We start from the raw sequence: 16,090 nt of genomic DNA, 5'->3' as shown, positions 1-16,090 counted from the left end.
TCATGTTCACAAATAGGGAGCAGATGGTCTTTCAAACTGAAATCATAATGCCTGCTGTCTCTAGCATGGAGGCATAATAAACAGAAGTTGATGATCCAATAAGGATGATATTTTTGGTTCCATCGCAAGAAAGGCACCAAAGGCCTTATGACAAAACATGTGGTTGTATGCCTTCACTTACCAATCAATTTGCAGTTTACAACCATGTCTGTCCATAATGTCTTTATAATAATAAAAAAATGTTTTGTAAGGTCCCAGTGACCATGACCTTTTACCACCAAAGTCGAATTGGTTCGTCCTTGATTCAAAATGGATCCTCTGACTCGCCTATAGAACTGCACAATAAATTACAATTTTATTGAAATTGCGATTATGGACTATTGCAATATTCAAAAAGCAGGAAGCACGAATTGTGGTAAAGGTAGTATTGTTGAGCTGCAGAGATATCCCGCCCAGACGTATGTTTTTTTGGTACAAATATTCTTTAAAAAAAATCACCCGATATTCATTTGAATTCTTTTTCACTAATAATACAAATAATGATGCCATAGGATCAATCCCTCCAATATAGCAAAACACAAAATATTGCTTTCTCTTCTCCAAATCGTGCAGCCCTATTCTGGGGTTTAATTGAGATGTTTCCTCTCAGCTGTTGTAAGCACATAGTTCAAAGCCATGCTGTGTACGGACTCACATGAGCTGCATGCTGCGCCGCTTACATCTGTAAACGCTCCGCTTGGAGTTTAATTTATGTGAGGAAAATTAGGACGAATGAAATATACGCTGATAAATATTTTGTTGCCATTATCTTTTGCAGAGGAGAGAGCGTGTTTTGGCTTTTGCTGCAAATATTACGAGGCCATGCAAATGCAAATTGTTGCTAACGCATGTTTTAATTCAATTTGAGTGCAACAGTAGGTAACAGGATTGGGGGGGGGGGTAGACGCCTTATAGTCAGGGCTGCACATAACTGGTGCGCAGGTGCGCATGCGCACCTCCGCCAAAAAAAGAGCACCGTGTCATTTGAAAAAAGGTGCATTTGCGTACCAACATTGAGAGAGAGAGAGAGAAGAGAGAAGAGAAAAGAGAGAAGAGAGAAAAGAGAAGAGAGATAAATATATTTGCGAGTTGCATATGAACCTATGATATGAACTCAGGGCCGGCCCGTAGCACTGGCGTAATAGATGTTCGCCTAGGGCGCCAGATCTGTGGAGGCGCTGCGCTGGCAGCTCTGGGAGGGAAAAAAACATTTTTGACCGTTGGGGCTCATCCTAATTTTCGGCCTTGATGTAACAATATTCACAATTAAGTAAATGTAACACCCTTTTCACCCCGGTTACACGTTGCATTTGCCCTGTACGATGGGCGCTGTAAGTGATGAAAATGGGGGATGTTGGCTTATCTGGCGCCCGCATCTCACAGCCAAAGTGCGAGTGAGCGTGGGAGAGAGGGAGGGTGCACCGGTTCCGGCGCTGTTGTTATTAGCATCTGGTGCTAGCTGCTCTAACGGAAGAAGAAGATGTTTCTACAATGATGTGGAGGGAGAGTCCTCTCCAGTCAGACTGAGAGGCTGATACTACAGCTCAGTGAGGTAAAGGACTCTGAGTGTTTAGATAGTTCACTTTAGTCCAGTGGTTCTCAAAGTGGGGGGCGCGCCCTCCCAGGGGGGCGCAGAGGCATGACAGGGGGGCGCAAGAGACCAGGAGGAAAAATGTTTTTTATTATTATTAAAAAAAAAAAAAAAAAAAAATCATATTTTGAAAAATTATTGATTCGAAAATAATACGATACAGTACTATTACGTCTGGGTCTCTGTGTTTCATTAAAGCTTGGCTCTGTGTGCGTGTGGAACGAGCCATTTTGTGTGCGTGCGCGAGAGAGAGAGAGAGAGAGCGCGCCGGAGATCGTTGTTGTTAGCTTCTGGTGCTAGCGAGCTACGCTAACAGATATAAGGAGTTTTTTCAACAACAAGGTGGAGGAGAGTCCTCTCCTGTCAGACTGAGGGACTCAGTGAACTAAAGGACTCTCTAGCAGTGTTATCTCAGTGGGTCTCAAATGTTTTGGTCACCATTAATGTAAACAATTATTTCCGAGGCACACGTTTATATGATCATTATAGTTATACAAAAATAAGAGAATAAATTAAAAACAGCTATGAAATACTATATGACAGTAAAACAAGAATAAAGTTTAAAAGGGGAGTGATTTGTAAAATATCCATAAAGAAAAAGTAAATCTGTTTACAGTTCTGTTTCAAATGGGTGTTGAGAGATGTATCCATAGATCTCTTCATTTTGCTCTCAAAATGCACCAGATTGATGCTTTTAACTTCAATATTTAAAAAAAAATCTTCCCGGGGGAGCATATCGAGCCTTCATTGTAACAGTGTTGCAGTAGAACATTCCACTGTAGCGCCCGGTACCTTAATGGGAAACCCTAAATGTTTGAGCACCCTCTATGAAACGTCAAGCTACCCCACAGCACCCCCAAAATAAATCTCTGGCGCCGCCACTGAGCCAGACTATTTGTGTTGGGGGGGGCCCGACTTTTTTTTTTCTCCAATGGGGGGGCCTGACAGAAAAAGTTTGAGAACCATTGCTTTAGTCTAAGTTCAAACGGTTTGGTCACAATTTATGCAAACACATATTTCCAAGGCACTCCTTTATAATTATTGGGATAAACAGGTTTGAAATCATTCCAATGACAGTAACAGGACAGGACAGGACAGTAACCAAAAATATCCTTTAAAACTGGAGAGATAAAAAAAAAGCATAAATAAATAAATGTTAAGGTAAAATAAGATATTAATGAACAACATAAATAAAATAAGTTACATTCATTTGTTATTGGCTATGGTAGGTTATTGGTTATGTTCACATACTTATTTGATTACATCCACTTTTCTAAGATGACAACAGAGACTTTCCACCCAAACCCAGCTGTTGACTTGTGGATGCAAGAATCTAATCGCAGACTCAACCAGAGAGGAAGAAGTAGGCCTACATCATCAGCTACCATGTCTGACAGAGAGGAAGACAGTGAGGAGAACAGTCAGGAGGGTAGTGATGACAGCTTGTAGGATTACTGGTCGTGCTAATGTTGTCTTGTGTTCACCTCTGCATGTGTGTTCAGCGCGTGTGTCTGGCAAATAAAGTCAAGACCCCCTCAAAAGTTACGGTTTATTTCATTTTAAGGATGAGCACCAAGCAACATCTCCAGGTGCTCCTTTGAGAACCAGGGCAAAAAAGTTATGTGCACCCCTGCTTATAGTGGAAGAAAATTGAATCAACTAGGTGTTTTTTAATAAGATCAAATATCAGGCTCAGCGTTATGTCTTAAACTATTACAATGAATCCTATTTACATAAAAATATGTTACCTTAAAGGCACATTTTAGAAATGATTCATACAGTAACTTATTGATTTGTATGTTTCTCCATTCCTCTCCCTCGACAGATTATTAAGACATCTTTTGCGGTTGCCGAAGAAACTACAGGCTACTCTCCAGCGAGACAATAGGCCTTGAGTGTGTATGACTCAGGCATGAAAACGGGTCAGGGGTGAAAAAGGTGAGAAGTATATTATCCCTCTAGGGGGGTCCGGGGGCATGCTCCCCCGGAAGAAAATGTTGAATATTCCATATTTTAAAGCATCAATCTGATGCATTTTGAGATGCATTTTTTTGCCAACCTGGGGAGAGCTGGAGAAACTTAACTTCAGCCATGAGTCAACAAATATTATGGCCTCCTTACTAAGTATTATCAGGGATGCAAACTCATCAGGTATGGAAAAGGTGACAAGGACCCGAGCCCCCCGACCCCACGGAATATCGGCTTTAAAATGAGGAATAACAGGATGTTAGCAGTCAGAACAACTAAAGCAGCAGTGTTAATAATAACAGAAACGCTAAAGTGTCACATCTAATAGAAATATATAAAAGCATTTATTTTAATTGTGTAGCAGTCAGTTTATAATTTGGGCAGCACTGTTGAGCATTTTGAAAATCTATTGTCATGCCTCTGTGCAAGGCTTAGTCTTTCTATCTTTATGGCATCTGGTGTAAAGTAACTAAATTCATAAACTCAAGTACTATACTTAGGTACAATTTTGAGATACTTGTACTTTATTTAAGTATTTCAATGTTTTGCTACTTTGTTCTTCTTCTCCTCTACAGTTCAGAGGTAAATGGTGTACTTTGACTCCACTACATGTATTAATACCTTTAGTTACTTTACAGATCAGGATGAATGATGTGAAATCTAATCAAGTGTTGAATCAGACTTTAGTTCCACCTGGAGTAAATCCACCAGCTACCCTGCAGTATACAAAGTCATTCAAACTAGCTGCACCTTTACCAGCTTTGAGAACACTTTCATGATCAATCATTAGAAAACATATCATATATATTATTCTGAAATGGACCAATCTGCACAATGACTACTTTTACTGTCGCTACTTTCACTATATTTTGATGAGAATACTTTTCTACCTTTACTTGAGGAACATTTTGAATGCAGTACTTTTACTAACAGAGTATTCCTACACTCTGGTACTTCTACTTTTACTCAAGTACAAGACCTGAGTACTTCTACTTTTACTCAAGTACAAGATCTGAGTATTTCTGCTTTTAATCAAGTACAAGATCTGAGTACTTCTACTTGTACTCAAGTACAAGATCTGAGTATTTCTGCTTTTAATCAAGTACAAGATCTGAGTACTTCTACTTTTACTCTAGTACAAGATCTGAGTGCTTCTACTTTTACTCAAGTACAAGATCTATACTTATACCACCTCCGTTTATAGCCTATGAAAAAAAACTATTAGAAAACGAAGGCTAAAGCTAACGTTAGCAGATAGTGACAATGTATGCTAGCCAGTTCAACGATAATATTGCGACAGAAAAACTTTTCAGTGCACATCACGCTCTGCGCCCCGACAGGACGCTCTGCGCCCCGACAGGGAGCTCTGCTCTGAACACCTGAACGGCCCGTTCTAACAGCTGTTCACCAGCGATCCAGTCTGTACCACAGTGACTCCGGACCGCACAGTTAATATTAACGAACGCACCCGTAATGTGGCTGCTGAAGCTAGACCATCATCGCGGAGCAGCAGAGCCGACAGGCAGGAAGACTCGAGCACACAGCTCGCGCTGCATTATAATCAGGGGCGGCGCCAGGGGGGAGCTAGGGGGTGCTGAAGCACCCCCCAGGATTGCCAAAGCACCCCCTAAGCACCTCCAAGAAATATGTGTTTTTTTTTTTTTTTTTCGAAAATTATTATTATTATTTTTATTAAATTAAATTAGAAATATTAATGATTACATCAATGCATATGTGAAACAAACACATTTTTGACCAAAAACATAAAGCCAACACAGGTGATATGATTAGGCCAATGCTCAGCACCCATTCGATTTTTGACCTACCCATAGGCTAAATTACTTTGTGACACTTGATTGACTTCCTGTTAGCTAGAGCGCCAAATGATTTGCTAACAGCAAAGTGAAAAATTGATCGTTTTTTAGTCCTTAAACGACCACGTGTGGACACTCAATCAAAACCAACTGAAAGCGAGAGGGATTCTGCACATAATAGGCCTCGTGAGTACAAGTAGCTTACTTCTGGGTCTCTGTGTTTCATTCAAGCCCTGCTCTGTGTGTGTGTGTGTGTGTGGCACGAGCCATTTTGTGTGCGTGCGTGCGCGAGCGAGCGAGAGAGCTCGCCTCGCGCACCAGTGGGTATCTACCGGAGATCGTTGTGGTTAGCATCTGGTGCTAGCTAGCCAAGCTAATGGATATAAGGAGCTTTTTCAACAACAAGGTGGAGGGAGAACTCTCTCCTGTCAGACGGAGAGTCTCACGTAACCTCAACTCAGGTGAAGTAAAGGACTCTCTCAGTGTTTAGATAGTTAACTTTAGTCTAGTTATCTCAGTGGGTCTCAAACGGTTTGTTTTAAAAGGGGAGTGATTTGTAAAATATCTATAAAGAAATAGAAAATCTGTTGACAGTTCTGTTTCGTATGGGTGTTGAGATGTATCCATAGATCTCTTAATGTTGCTCTCAAAGTGCACCAGATTGATGCTTTTAACTTAAATATGTAACAAAAAATCTTCCCGGGGGAGCTAACCCCCGGACCCCCCTAGAGGAGGTGAGGTCCGCTCCCCACTTGTAAAAATAGCACTTTACCCCTGCCTATATGCCGTGAGCTGATTATCGAGCCTTCATTGTAACAGTCGCGGGTGCACTGTGTGTGTGTGCGCGTGGGGAGTGTTGCAGTAGAAAATTCAACTGTAGCGCTGGTGCATTAATGGGAAACCCTAAATGTGTGAGCACCCTCTATGAAACGTCAAGCTACCCCACAGCACCCCCTAGAGAAAATCTCTGGCGCCGCCACTGATTATAATATATAAAAAAAGAACACCATGGGTGTCATGATGGCACATAACAGCTCGCGGCCGCAGATTACTCCGGGTCCCAGACCCCCCCATACCCCAAAAATATTGTTATTGCAGATCTACATGAATCACACAAACGACCTATTTTGGATTCAAAACGGCGAATTTCGCCGAAAGGTGAGTGATTTTCATGCCTGGTATGTGTGTGTTTCTGTGTGAGTCAATCATTGAGTCAGAAAGATATGGTAATGGGATGTGCATCACAACATGCTGCATTCAATAACACAGAGGCTGGGGAGTGTTCAACATCCTGAACAAGAAGGTCACCGTGTTGTCACAACAGGGCAGAGAGCAGAGGCGCCCGATCGATGGAGTGTTTCACCACAGAGGGAATGTATCATCATTTCTCTGGGCTACACTACAGTGCTGCCTGCAGCCTGCACTCACAGCAGAAAACGCTCCGGACTGCTGGTATTTATATTTTAAAGGTTAAAACAAGCAGAGAAACAAGAGAGTGATGGAGTGTACCTGTAATCCAATCCAAAAGTGTAGGTACGCTCGCTTACTAGTCAATTACGTTAAACTAAAAGTGTTCTACTCTGTTACAGAAAATATAGTATTTTTTATAGAAATACTGGGAACTGGATTTTGTGTCAGTTGTTCTATTAGAATAAAACTAAAAATATTCCCATAAAACACAAGTCAAGTAAAAATTGTGTGCAGCCAAGATAAAGTAAAATATGTGTATAAACCTAAGAACATTTGTGCAAATAAAGATGTGATTAAATAAAATAAAATGTATCGTATATTAGAAAATATGCAGATGTTTATAAGTAATAATACATATATTAATGATGTTTCTTTACTCTGTTGCTACTTTATAAATCAAGACATTTAAATCCAGTGTTTGTGTTCAGATTTCTTTTTTAAGTCACCTGTTTCATGATTTTGATCTGAAATGTAATCCAAACCCAAGTGGATAACATTTAAATCAAATCCCAGCTTGTAAATCTGGTCTCCTGCTGAATCAAATCTGTATCTCTGTTCCCACTGAGACCAGCTCTCTGTGAGGGGGGTCCCGCAGGGGAAAAGGCCTCCTGGGTGATGTCATTAGCACCCATCTGATAGAGGCTGGGACCCTGCTGCTGCGGCACCAACAGGGACAGGCCAGACGAGAGTTTGTCAGCAGAAACGGGCTCAGACACACAGCAAAGAAGCCATGAGGCAGCAGATGAAAGTTTCTCTCTCAGACATATGACACACACACACTGAGGAGAGCTGGCTGATGTCCAACAGAATGAGTGTGTGTTGCTTTAGGCTGCTCTCTAGCTGTCTTATGTTTACTCTCCACACACACACACACACACACACACACACACACACACACACACACACACACACACACACACACACACACACACACACACACACACACACACACACACACACACACACACACACACACACACACACACACACACACACACACACACACACACACACACACACACACACACACACAGTAAAGTAATTGAATCTAACAGTCATTACACTCAGACTCCCAGTCACCCTAAAGGCCTCTGATGAGAGAGATTGACATGGACACTAAATCTTTAAAAAAAATCTGTAGCTCACAAACCTCAAACACAGCCAGAGCGTAGGGGTGTCCCAGCGTCTCGGCGGACGACATGTGCGTCCTGCGGTGAGCGCCGTTCAGATCCACGCTGGCTATGAGGTGCAGCTTGGAATCCACCCAGTACAGACGCTTGTTGGCTACATCTGACACACACACACACACACACACACACACACACACACACACACACACACACACACACACACACACACACACACACACACACACACACACACACACACACACACACACACACACACACACACACACACACACACACACACACACACACACACACACACACACACACACACACACACACACACACACACACACACACACACACAGGTGGGTAAGACTTTCCCAAGCTGAGTAGAAATTGATCGTTTTGCGGTGAGCACTCTTGCACTCTGACAAAACAAATCCCTTTAGGTTGATATTGATTACGTTTTAAAATGTCAGATTCTCACGATTACACCGCCACACATTTTGACTGTGTAGATCTATAACGGCTCAAATACTTGAAATGTCATTCAAAAGTAACTGTGGTAACTTTATTTATCTCTTTCTTGCCATTATCGGTTCACATTTACCCATTTTATTTCAATTACTTTCGAGCTTTTTAACTCCAATGACCTGATTGATTCCCACTACTCATGTTCAAATTAAGTACAGTGTAGTACTGTTATTAGTGGATGCTACTTCATTTACTTCATATTTTCACATACTTCACAATACTGCTACTTAGTTAAATCATTTTTTTTATATTGTATGTGTACCTATTCGAGTTTCTTAACTTGTAGTTGCCTCTTAATAATGTCATATATTAATTATGCTTTTTGTACTTTCTTATCGACATTGTCCCCTTTGCTGTAACAATATACATTTCCCGAGGGTTTACAAATAAATGATTGTAATCTGATTCAGACTTAGTTCATTGGATATTTATTGAGATCTTTTAGCAATAATTGTATTTCTACATCCTATATTGTATAATGTAGCAGTGTGTGAGGTGTGAAGTGTAATTTAAGGATAATAGTTTTTTCCTCTCACCTAGCGTGATGCCGTTGGGCCACTCGATGTTATCAGACACCAGCACCTGTCGGTCCACTCCATTCATGCCGGCCTTCTCGATCTTGGCCCGCGTGCCCCAGTCCGACCAGTACATGAAGCTGCAGGGAGCAAAGGAAGCACATATATTGTATTACTATTGAGAGTTTATGTAGTCCTGCTGGTGAAAGTAACAATCTTATACAGTACACGCAGCACAAGGATTATACTGTTCAAAACGATGGCTTTCCCTTTTTTCACATTTGATAGATTCTCATCATTCATTTCCTTACATGTAGTCCTTTATTTGGGATCACTTTACAGAAGTAGCTCTTTTTCAGTTAGAGATTTTTACAAAGTAGGATATACATAAATGTTAATATTTTAATAATCTAAAAAATGTGACTAAACAAGTACATTTAGATAAATATGTATTCCCAACTCCCTCAAATGTCCTAAATCTATCTGTACACATCTTTTCATACAACAGTTTTATACCATATTCCAATTGAATTGTAGATCAAACAATATGCCTTTGAAATACTGTAAAACTGAAGTACCATTCCTGTGGTCACATGGGGAAGAGGATTATTTCCATTATAAATATTTCATACCTGTCCTGCACAGACCGTGTGTCTGGCTTTAATCCTTTCCTTTTAATTGCTTTTTCTAGCAGCTACACTCAGTATTTCCAATAAGTATTTTGTTTAATCATTTGTTGAGTTTTTCCCAATTCACAAATATATTAATTAATTCCGTATATATATATATATATATTAGTGCTGTCAAAATTATCGCGTTAACGGCGGTAATTAATTTTTTGAATTAATTGCGTTAAAATATTTAACGCATTTAACGCATGTGCAGAATGGCCCGCCCCATACGTGCCACCAGTGGCAGCGCCACTGGTGGGTTACACCCATACCAAGAAATGGCTTAGCCCCACCATGAAAAATGATGTTAAAGTAAGCAAAATAAAGTCTGCCAACTCGCGCGTAGTAAATTGCACAGACAGCAGTTAGTAAGATTGATTTCAGTAGCCACGGTTTTGAAAACTTTTGTCACGTAGTGATCGTCTTCTCAATAGAACATCTTTGATAACGGCGTGGTGTTGTTGCAGGAAGTCCCGACGGAGAATACTTTTGCTGTAGTACAGGGGTGCACATAACTGGTACGCAGGTTATGTGCGTAATCTCTCTGAAATGCGTACCGTCACTTGTGTCACAAAGCGCATTTGCGTACCGACGTACTTGTGAAGCTTTTCCAGAAGGCGGTTAGATCACCGGATGACAGAGTCGGTCTCCGTGTGCACAGACAGGGCTGCTGTTAACGTCGGTCTGTACAATAAACGGAATTGTGCCAAAACTACGCCAACCGGCTGCGGAGGGAGACTCCCCCCCCCCCCCCCCCTTCACTGGAGAACTGCGCTAAAACAGCTGATCACAACGTTCACACTCTGTGGTCACGAAGTACTCCACTAGCCGCCCCCCCCTCTGTTGACTTTCCTGAAGTACTCCCCCGTTGATAGAAATCAACACGTAATGAATTAAGACCCCACGGTTTGATGATTGATAGGTGTGTGGGTTGTCTTTCATTTTGACACGCAGAAAAAATGTTATAATAAACATAGATACTGTATGTTAAATGGATATATCCGCCTTCTTTCATTTATCTTTCCATTCCCACAACAATATACATAAAGAAATGGCATATTTTGGACATAGTTCGAATGGTGAGTTAATCATGATTAATTAATTTTTAAGCTGTGATTAATCTGATTAAAAATTGTAATCGTTTGACAGCCCTAATATATATATATATATCTACGTAATACCAGACACTAAAACATCATTTATAAAGTCATTTATTAGTCTGTATTGTTGTGCTTACATAACCTGTTGTATTGTTTTGCACTGAGACACTCTTATCAATTCTTTTGTCTGGAACAAGAACGATGAATCTGTCTCCAGACACCAGGAGGGTTGATTTGCTGAAAATATGCCAGTTTTCTTTTAGGTTGTAACTAATCAGACAGCATTCTTCTATATTTATTATGAGGAGCGCACCGACATTTCTGCACTGGCAACATGACAGCGCTAAATTGTGTTTTCTATATACAGCCTATTGATGAACAATCCTATACAAGACTGCAGGAAATATGGAAATGTCAGTTTCCTTCAAATAGAAGCTGAAAACATGATTTCTCGCTGCAGTGAGACAATGCTGTCTATGATTGGATGTCTGGGAATAGAACCTGTACATTTGTAGAACTGTGGCTTTGAAATGCACAGAAACAGAGTCAATGAAATAAAAATAAGTGCAAAATCAGAAGATGTGCTTTACAGGAGCTGTCCATTCAGCGCCACAGAAACACAACACCAGCATAATCTCTCCCACAAGTTTTAACTAACTCAAACATTTGAAAAAAACATATTCAATTCAGCCTTCCTATGTTTACATGTGTTGTAGTGGCAAACTCTGGTAAAAACACTTACTGTGTCAGTAACGTGTGCCATTGGTCCCAAAAGACTATTTCTCATTTACTTACATTGGGGAAATGAGATGTTTGTAAGAGCCCTCATTTAAATCAATAGTTCCAAAAAGTTGTTGGTTATTTTATGTCATTTCTATTTACTATATTTATCTGACCGAGACTGAACCTGATGCTATGGTCAAGGAGAGGATCAGAGGCAGGGCTTAAGAAAAGTGGAAGTGCGCATGCTTTCATCTGCAATCACATGAACCTTGATTTGCTCACCGCGAGATTGGGTGCAGAGTCTTGCAGTGAAAACAGCTAGTTAGTTTTGTTTCTATGGTTACGTCCCCTGCTAGCTTGTGCCACTACATACAGCTGTCATCTGATGATTTACTAGGTTTGAGTGCAGCGCTCAGCGACAAATTTGAGCTTTTTGCGACGCCAACAGTTGTAGTTCTGCTGAGTCAGGAGGCAAAGCTCTCTCCATAGAAACACAAAGTCAACGTCCTGCAGAGACGTTTTACTGCGTATCATGTGAATGCAGCTTTATGGTTACGGGAAATCGCCAGAAGATCCTGGGGAGATCCGATTATTCATTGTACTTAAGAGTCAGGACATGTTGGCTTCATGAACCACTGAGCAACTTTCATAGGAGAGAACGAGGCCCCGCCTCCAACGCTGTGTCCAGTTCTCTTTACAACTCAATCTTTCAATGTAAACCCTGTCATTGTTTGAGATCGGTATAGTTTGATTGGGCAATATCAGCAACACTCAGTAAGCAAAGTACATATCATTTTGTGTCTAGTCTATTTCAGTTTATCTCTGTGCCTGTTTCTTTTCATCTGGGTTTGGATCACCAGAACACAAAAGCTGCAGAAGGAAACGCTGGCACGTATTCAAAAAGCTTCCTAGATTAGGAGCCATCATCTGGGGCAGAAGCTCTAACAAAATAAAAAGGATAGAGTCAGGAAGCTAAATGGGTCACAGGCTTATAACTCTGGCTTCCCCACATAAAGCAACAAGAGGTCTCTTGTGTTTATCATCATCGCTCCCACAAGAGGATTATGTGTATTCATTTTCTGGGGCTAAAATCACTTTCCAGATTATTATCTGGGGTCGTAGACCATCATCTGCAATATTAAATAACAGGGGGGAAGAAAAGGTCATTCAAGTGTGTGTCAGCACATTTTAAAAGATGAAAAAGAGGGTCACCCAAACAAACTCAGCTTGACACTAATTTCTGCTGACTTGCTGTAAATTATGTAAATTCATGGCATTAGTTTAGTTATTAGCATACAGTACATTAGAAAGATTGTGCAACATAGTGGATGCTAGCATGATGAAGCTCAAAACAGACCATTGTTTAACCACTGTAATTATTGATCCTGTCATTTAGATCTTCAATATTGGTTATTACATATTCTGCGCTACGCAGTCACTGTCTGGACTGGAGAGATGACAGCCCCGCCCCTTTTCTGACAAAAACAAAGAATTTGCACCAAGCAGAAAAAGTAGTTACATCATGTCTTAAAGCTGCTGTTCCATGTTTTCCACTTCAAACAGCAAAAAGCATCCAAAGTAAGAATTGTCTTTATTTCCACTTTAAAAAAAGAATGTTACTGTAAAAGAAAATCTCTGTGTCTTCAGAACATCCACAGAGAGGACGAAAAGTGGAATTAATCAGTCAATACAATACAACTAAATGATGCTGATAATGCGGCTAAGGTCAAGGGTCAAAGTAAACTGTTGTAATGTCAAGTAGTGAATGTAGATGCTGCATTTATCCTGCTGCCTGACACTCTTACACCTGCACACAGGACATTGATTGCCTTTTGATTTCATTGAACTATACATCCACGCCGATCATCTATTTTAGATCATAAAAGACCGACAATCAAATGACAGCAGAAATGTTCACCACAAAAGTGTCACCGCCATGACTTTTAGGGAACGTTTCCTGCTACGTTGCTCTCATGTATGCTGGGTCAATTATTCCTGAGGCCCCAGGCATTTAGTATTGTGTTCCTAGACCAGTGTGTGGGTTTGACACATTTCTCTGGTCATAATGTGTCCAGTCATAGGCGGCGCGTGAGGCTCAGGTTTGGGAAGGCTAAATAACTTTTTTTTTCATCTTACGCTGCCCGCCTCCGGCGTCTATAGAAAATAGATCAACTCAGTGAAAGCTCGCCTGCTGACCGATCAGAGCTCAGTGTGCGGAGTTTAAATCTATCAAGCCATATTACAGGAAAAAAGGAAATGCAGTTTAAACTGCCGTATGCAGAGAAGACGCCGACGTGTCGCACTTATCATTCATATCACACTGACATCACATCATCAATCAGATCATCGATCTCACATCGATATCACAATATTTCCTTATCTGAGTCAGTTTCTCGAGCCGTATCTGGCCGTGCAACACTTAGTTACATTGTCACATATACTGTATGCAGACGTATTATTTTAAGCAACACATTAAGTTGACGAAACACTCAACTCAAATGTAATAAAGTCAGATCCCCTCGTGTTTTAGATGGGGCAGTATCATAAAACTGTTGTACGCTTTCAAACACTCGGTAGTTTATTTTTTAACGAGTTGTTCTGTATTCTCCTTGCAGGTGCAACTATGTGGCTTGTATCCTGGATTATATGTTTAAGTCATCATGGATTTTTAAAGTTCATATTTGTCTAATTTTAGTTTACTTTTCATTAATGAAGTATGATGTTGGCTGTCAGTACACTTGTCCCTGTTTGTGATTGGTCAAATGTAGCTAACCCCGCCCCTTTCACGTGAAGGCGCTCTCAGCTGGAGAGAGAAACCCTGGCTTGATTTACCGAGTTGATAACCAGCGCCGTAGGACCGTTTAGCGAGATCGCGTTTGTTAGGGATAGTTAAGATAACTCAAGCATATCCAGGGTCTGTTGAACTGGCTTCGTGGTACAGGGCACAGGTGGCTGCATAGCAGCGCTAATGTCAAAGACATTATATTTTTATTTTACCAGGATGCAGTTACACAAATATTTGGGAAGGCTTAGCCTTCCCTAGCCTACAGCACCCGCCGCCCCTGTGTCCAGTGAAAAACGAGTTCCCTTCAGCACAATTTGAAGCACCAGCCACTCTCATCGATGTCACAAGCCCAGCGAGAATGTCTCAACTACATGCAAAGAAATGTTTCTTCGTCATGTCTTAGGCTTTGGAACGTTTACTTTTATTTGTTGCCCTGTGTCTTGACAGGACTTGAAATAGCCTTCTTTTTAATAAACATTTATCTAAATGCCTCAATGATGTCATTCTTTATATAGCCTTCCTATCAATTGTTTTCAAACCAAATAATAATGGTCTGCTTGATCCTCATGTTTACGTGTGCTTTCCACTTTCCTTTTTGTTTTGTCCGGTACTGTCTCTTTGATGTAACAAAGTCCATTTCCCAAATGTGGGACGTAAGAAGGAATTCTGATTCTGAAACACTGATATCATTTGAGGGGATTTTCTCCTGTTACAGGCACCAATCTTTTGTACTGGACACACCCCTCCCTGCCCTTACCCCTGGTGAGGGTCCAGTGCGATGGCCCTTGGCTCGCTCAGGTCCGTGTTGATGAGGACTCGTCTCTTGGTGGCGTCCACCGAGGCCACGGAGATGGACTTGTCTCCAGAGTCGGCCCAGTACAGGTTGTGTTGGAGCCAGTCCAGAGCCAGCCCCACAGGGGTCTTCAGGAGGGAGTCCAGCAGGGAGACCTGCTGCGAGGGGTCGCTGGCCTCATGGATGAAAGCACTGTGAATACAGAGGGGGGGGGGGGGGGGCATATGTAAGGGATATTCTGCAGCAAGCCAGACATTATTGTGAACATCGATGTGTAGTTTTGTGCTGCTGGGGCCCGTTCTTGTGATAATAAGTCTATATAAACTATTCCTCTTATCACATGGCACCATACCAACAGATTTACCATCTGAAATATAGATTTTTGGAGATTTCATTACAAGCTAAAGCATTTTACAAACTGACACCAAAAAAAGCCGACTGTAAGTTTAATAGATGAAGCACTTGCTATCACATTTATTAATAAATTATGAGTGGGAATGTATGAGCACATACTTAGTTGGTCTTATACAAATGATTGAAAACGAATAATATTCGATATAATATTAATACTTATAATGCTCTAATCACACATCAGGCCCATCAGTGAGATCTGGGCTCTGTTTCCCCTCCCTTAGTTTCTCCATTTGCTCGGTCAAGGAAAAACACATGCAGGCGTCATTAGCGTTCATCACAATTGATAAAACATGATTACTGTTGATGACTATACATCACATCTTAGAGTGTAGTTGGTCTACAAAATGAATTAGAAGATCTTGGACAATGTAAACATTTACATTAGTTATAAATGATTGAATCAATGATTTGAGAAAGAGTCCTGCCTGACGCCAATGTTCTTATTTTATGGCGTCACCTTGAAGATTTTTGAGATATTCTTATCTCGACTGTTTTTATGTACGTACAGGTTATCATTTTTGTCGTTTGGATTGTGTATTTTGC

The 16,090-nt window shown here is 40.9% G+C and overlaps 1 protein-coding gene across 2 annotated transcripts in view; it reads right to left on the bottom strand.

Moving 5' to 3' along the window:
- Nucleotides 1–16,090, bottom strand: part of LOC117545478 (low-density lipoprotein receptor-related protein 8-like) — a 161,265-nt gene that overhangs the window by 20,836 nt on the left and 124,339 nt on the right. For both annotated transcript variants that reach the window (XM_034215264.1, XM_034215265.1), the window contains 3 exons: nt 15,098–15,325; nt 9,083–9,201; nt 8,033–8,172 (listed from right to left, as the gene is read on the bottom strand). In XM_034215264.1, coding sequence (XP_034071155.1) covers nt 8,033–8,172; nt 9,083–9,201; nt 15,098–15,325 — 487 coding nt within the window. The remainder of the gene's footprint in view (nt 1–8,032; nt 8,173–9,082; nt 9,202–15,097; nt 15,326–16,090) is intronic.

Source organism: Gymnodraco acuticeps, unplaced genomic scaffold (genome assembly GCF_902827175.1).
Source record: "Gymnodraco acuticeps unplaced genomic scaffold, fGymAcu1.1, whole genome shotgun sequence".
NCBI lineage: Eukaryota > Metazoa > Chordata > Actinopteri > Perciformes > Bathydraconidae > Gymnodraco > Gymnodraco acuticeps.
The sequence above is the reverse complement of the archived record's forward strand: the minus strand, read 5'-3'. Positions and strand labels throughout refer to the sequence as shown.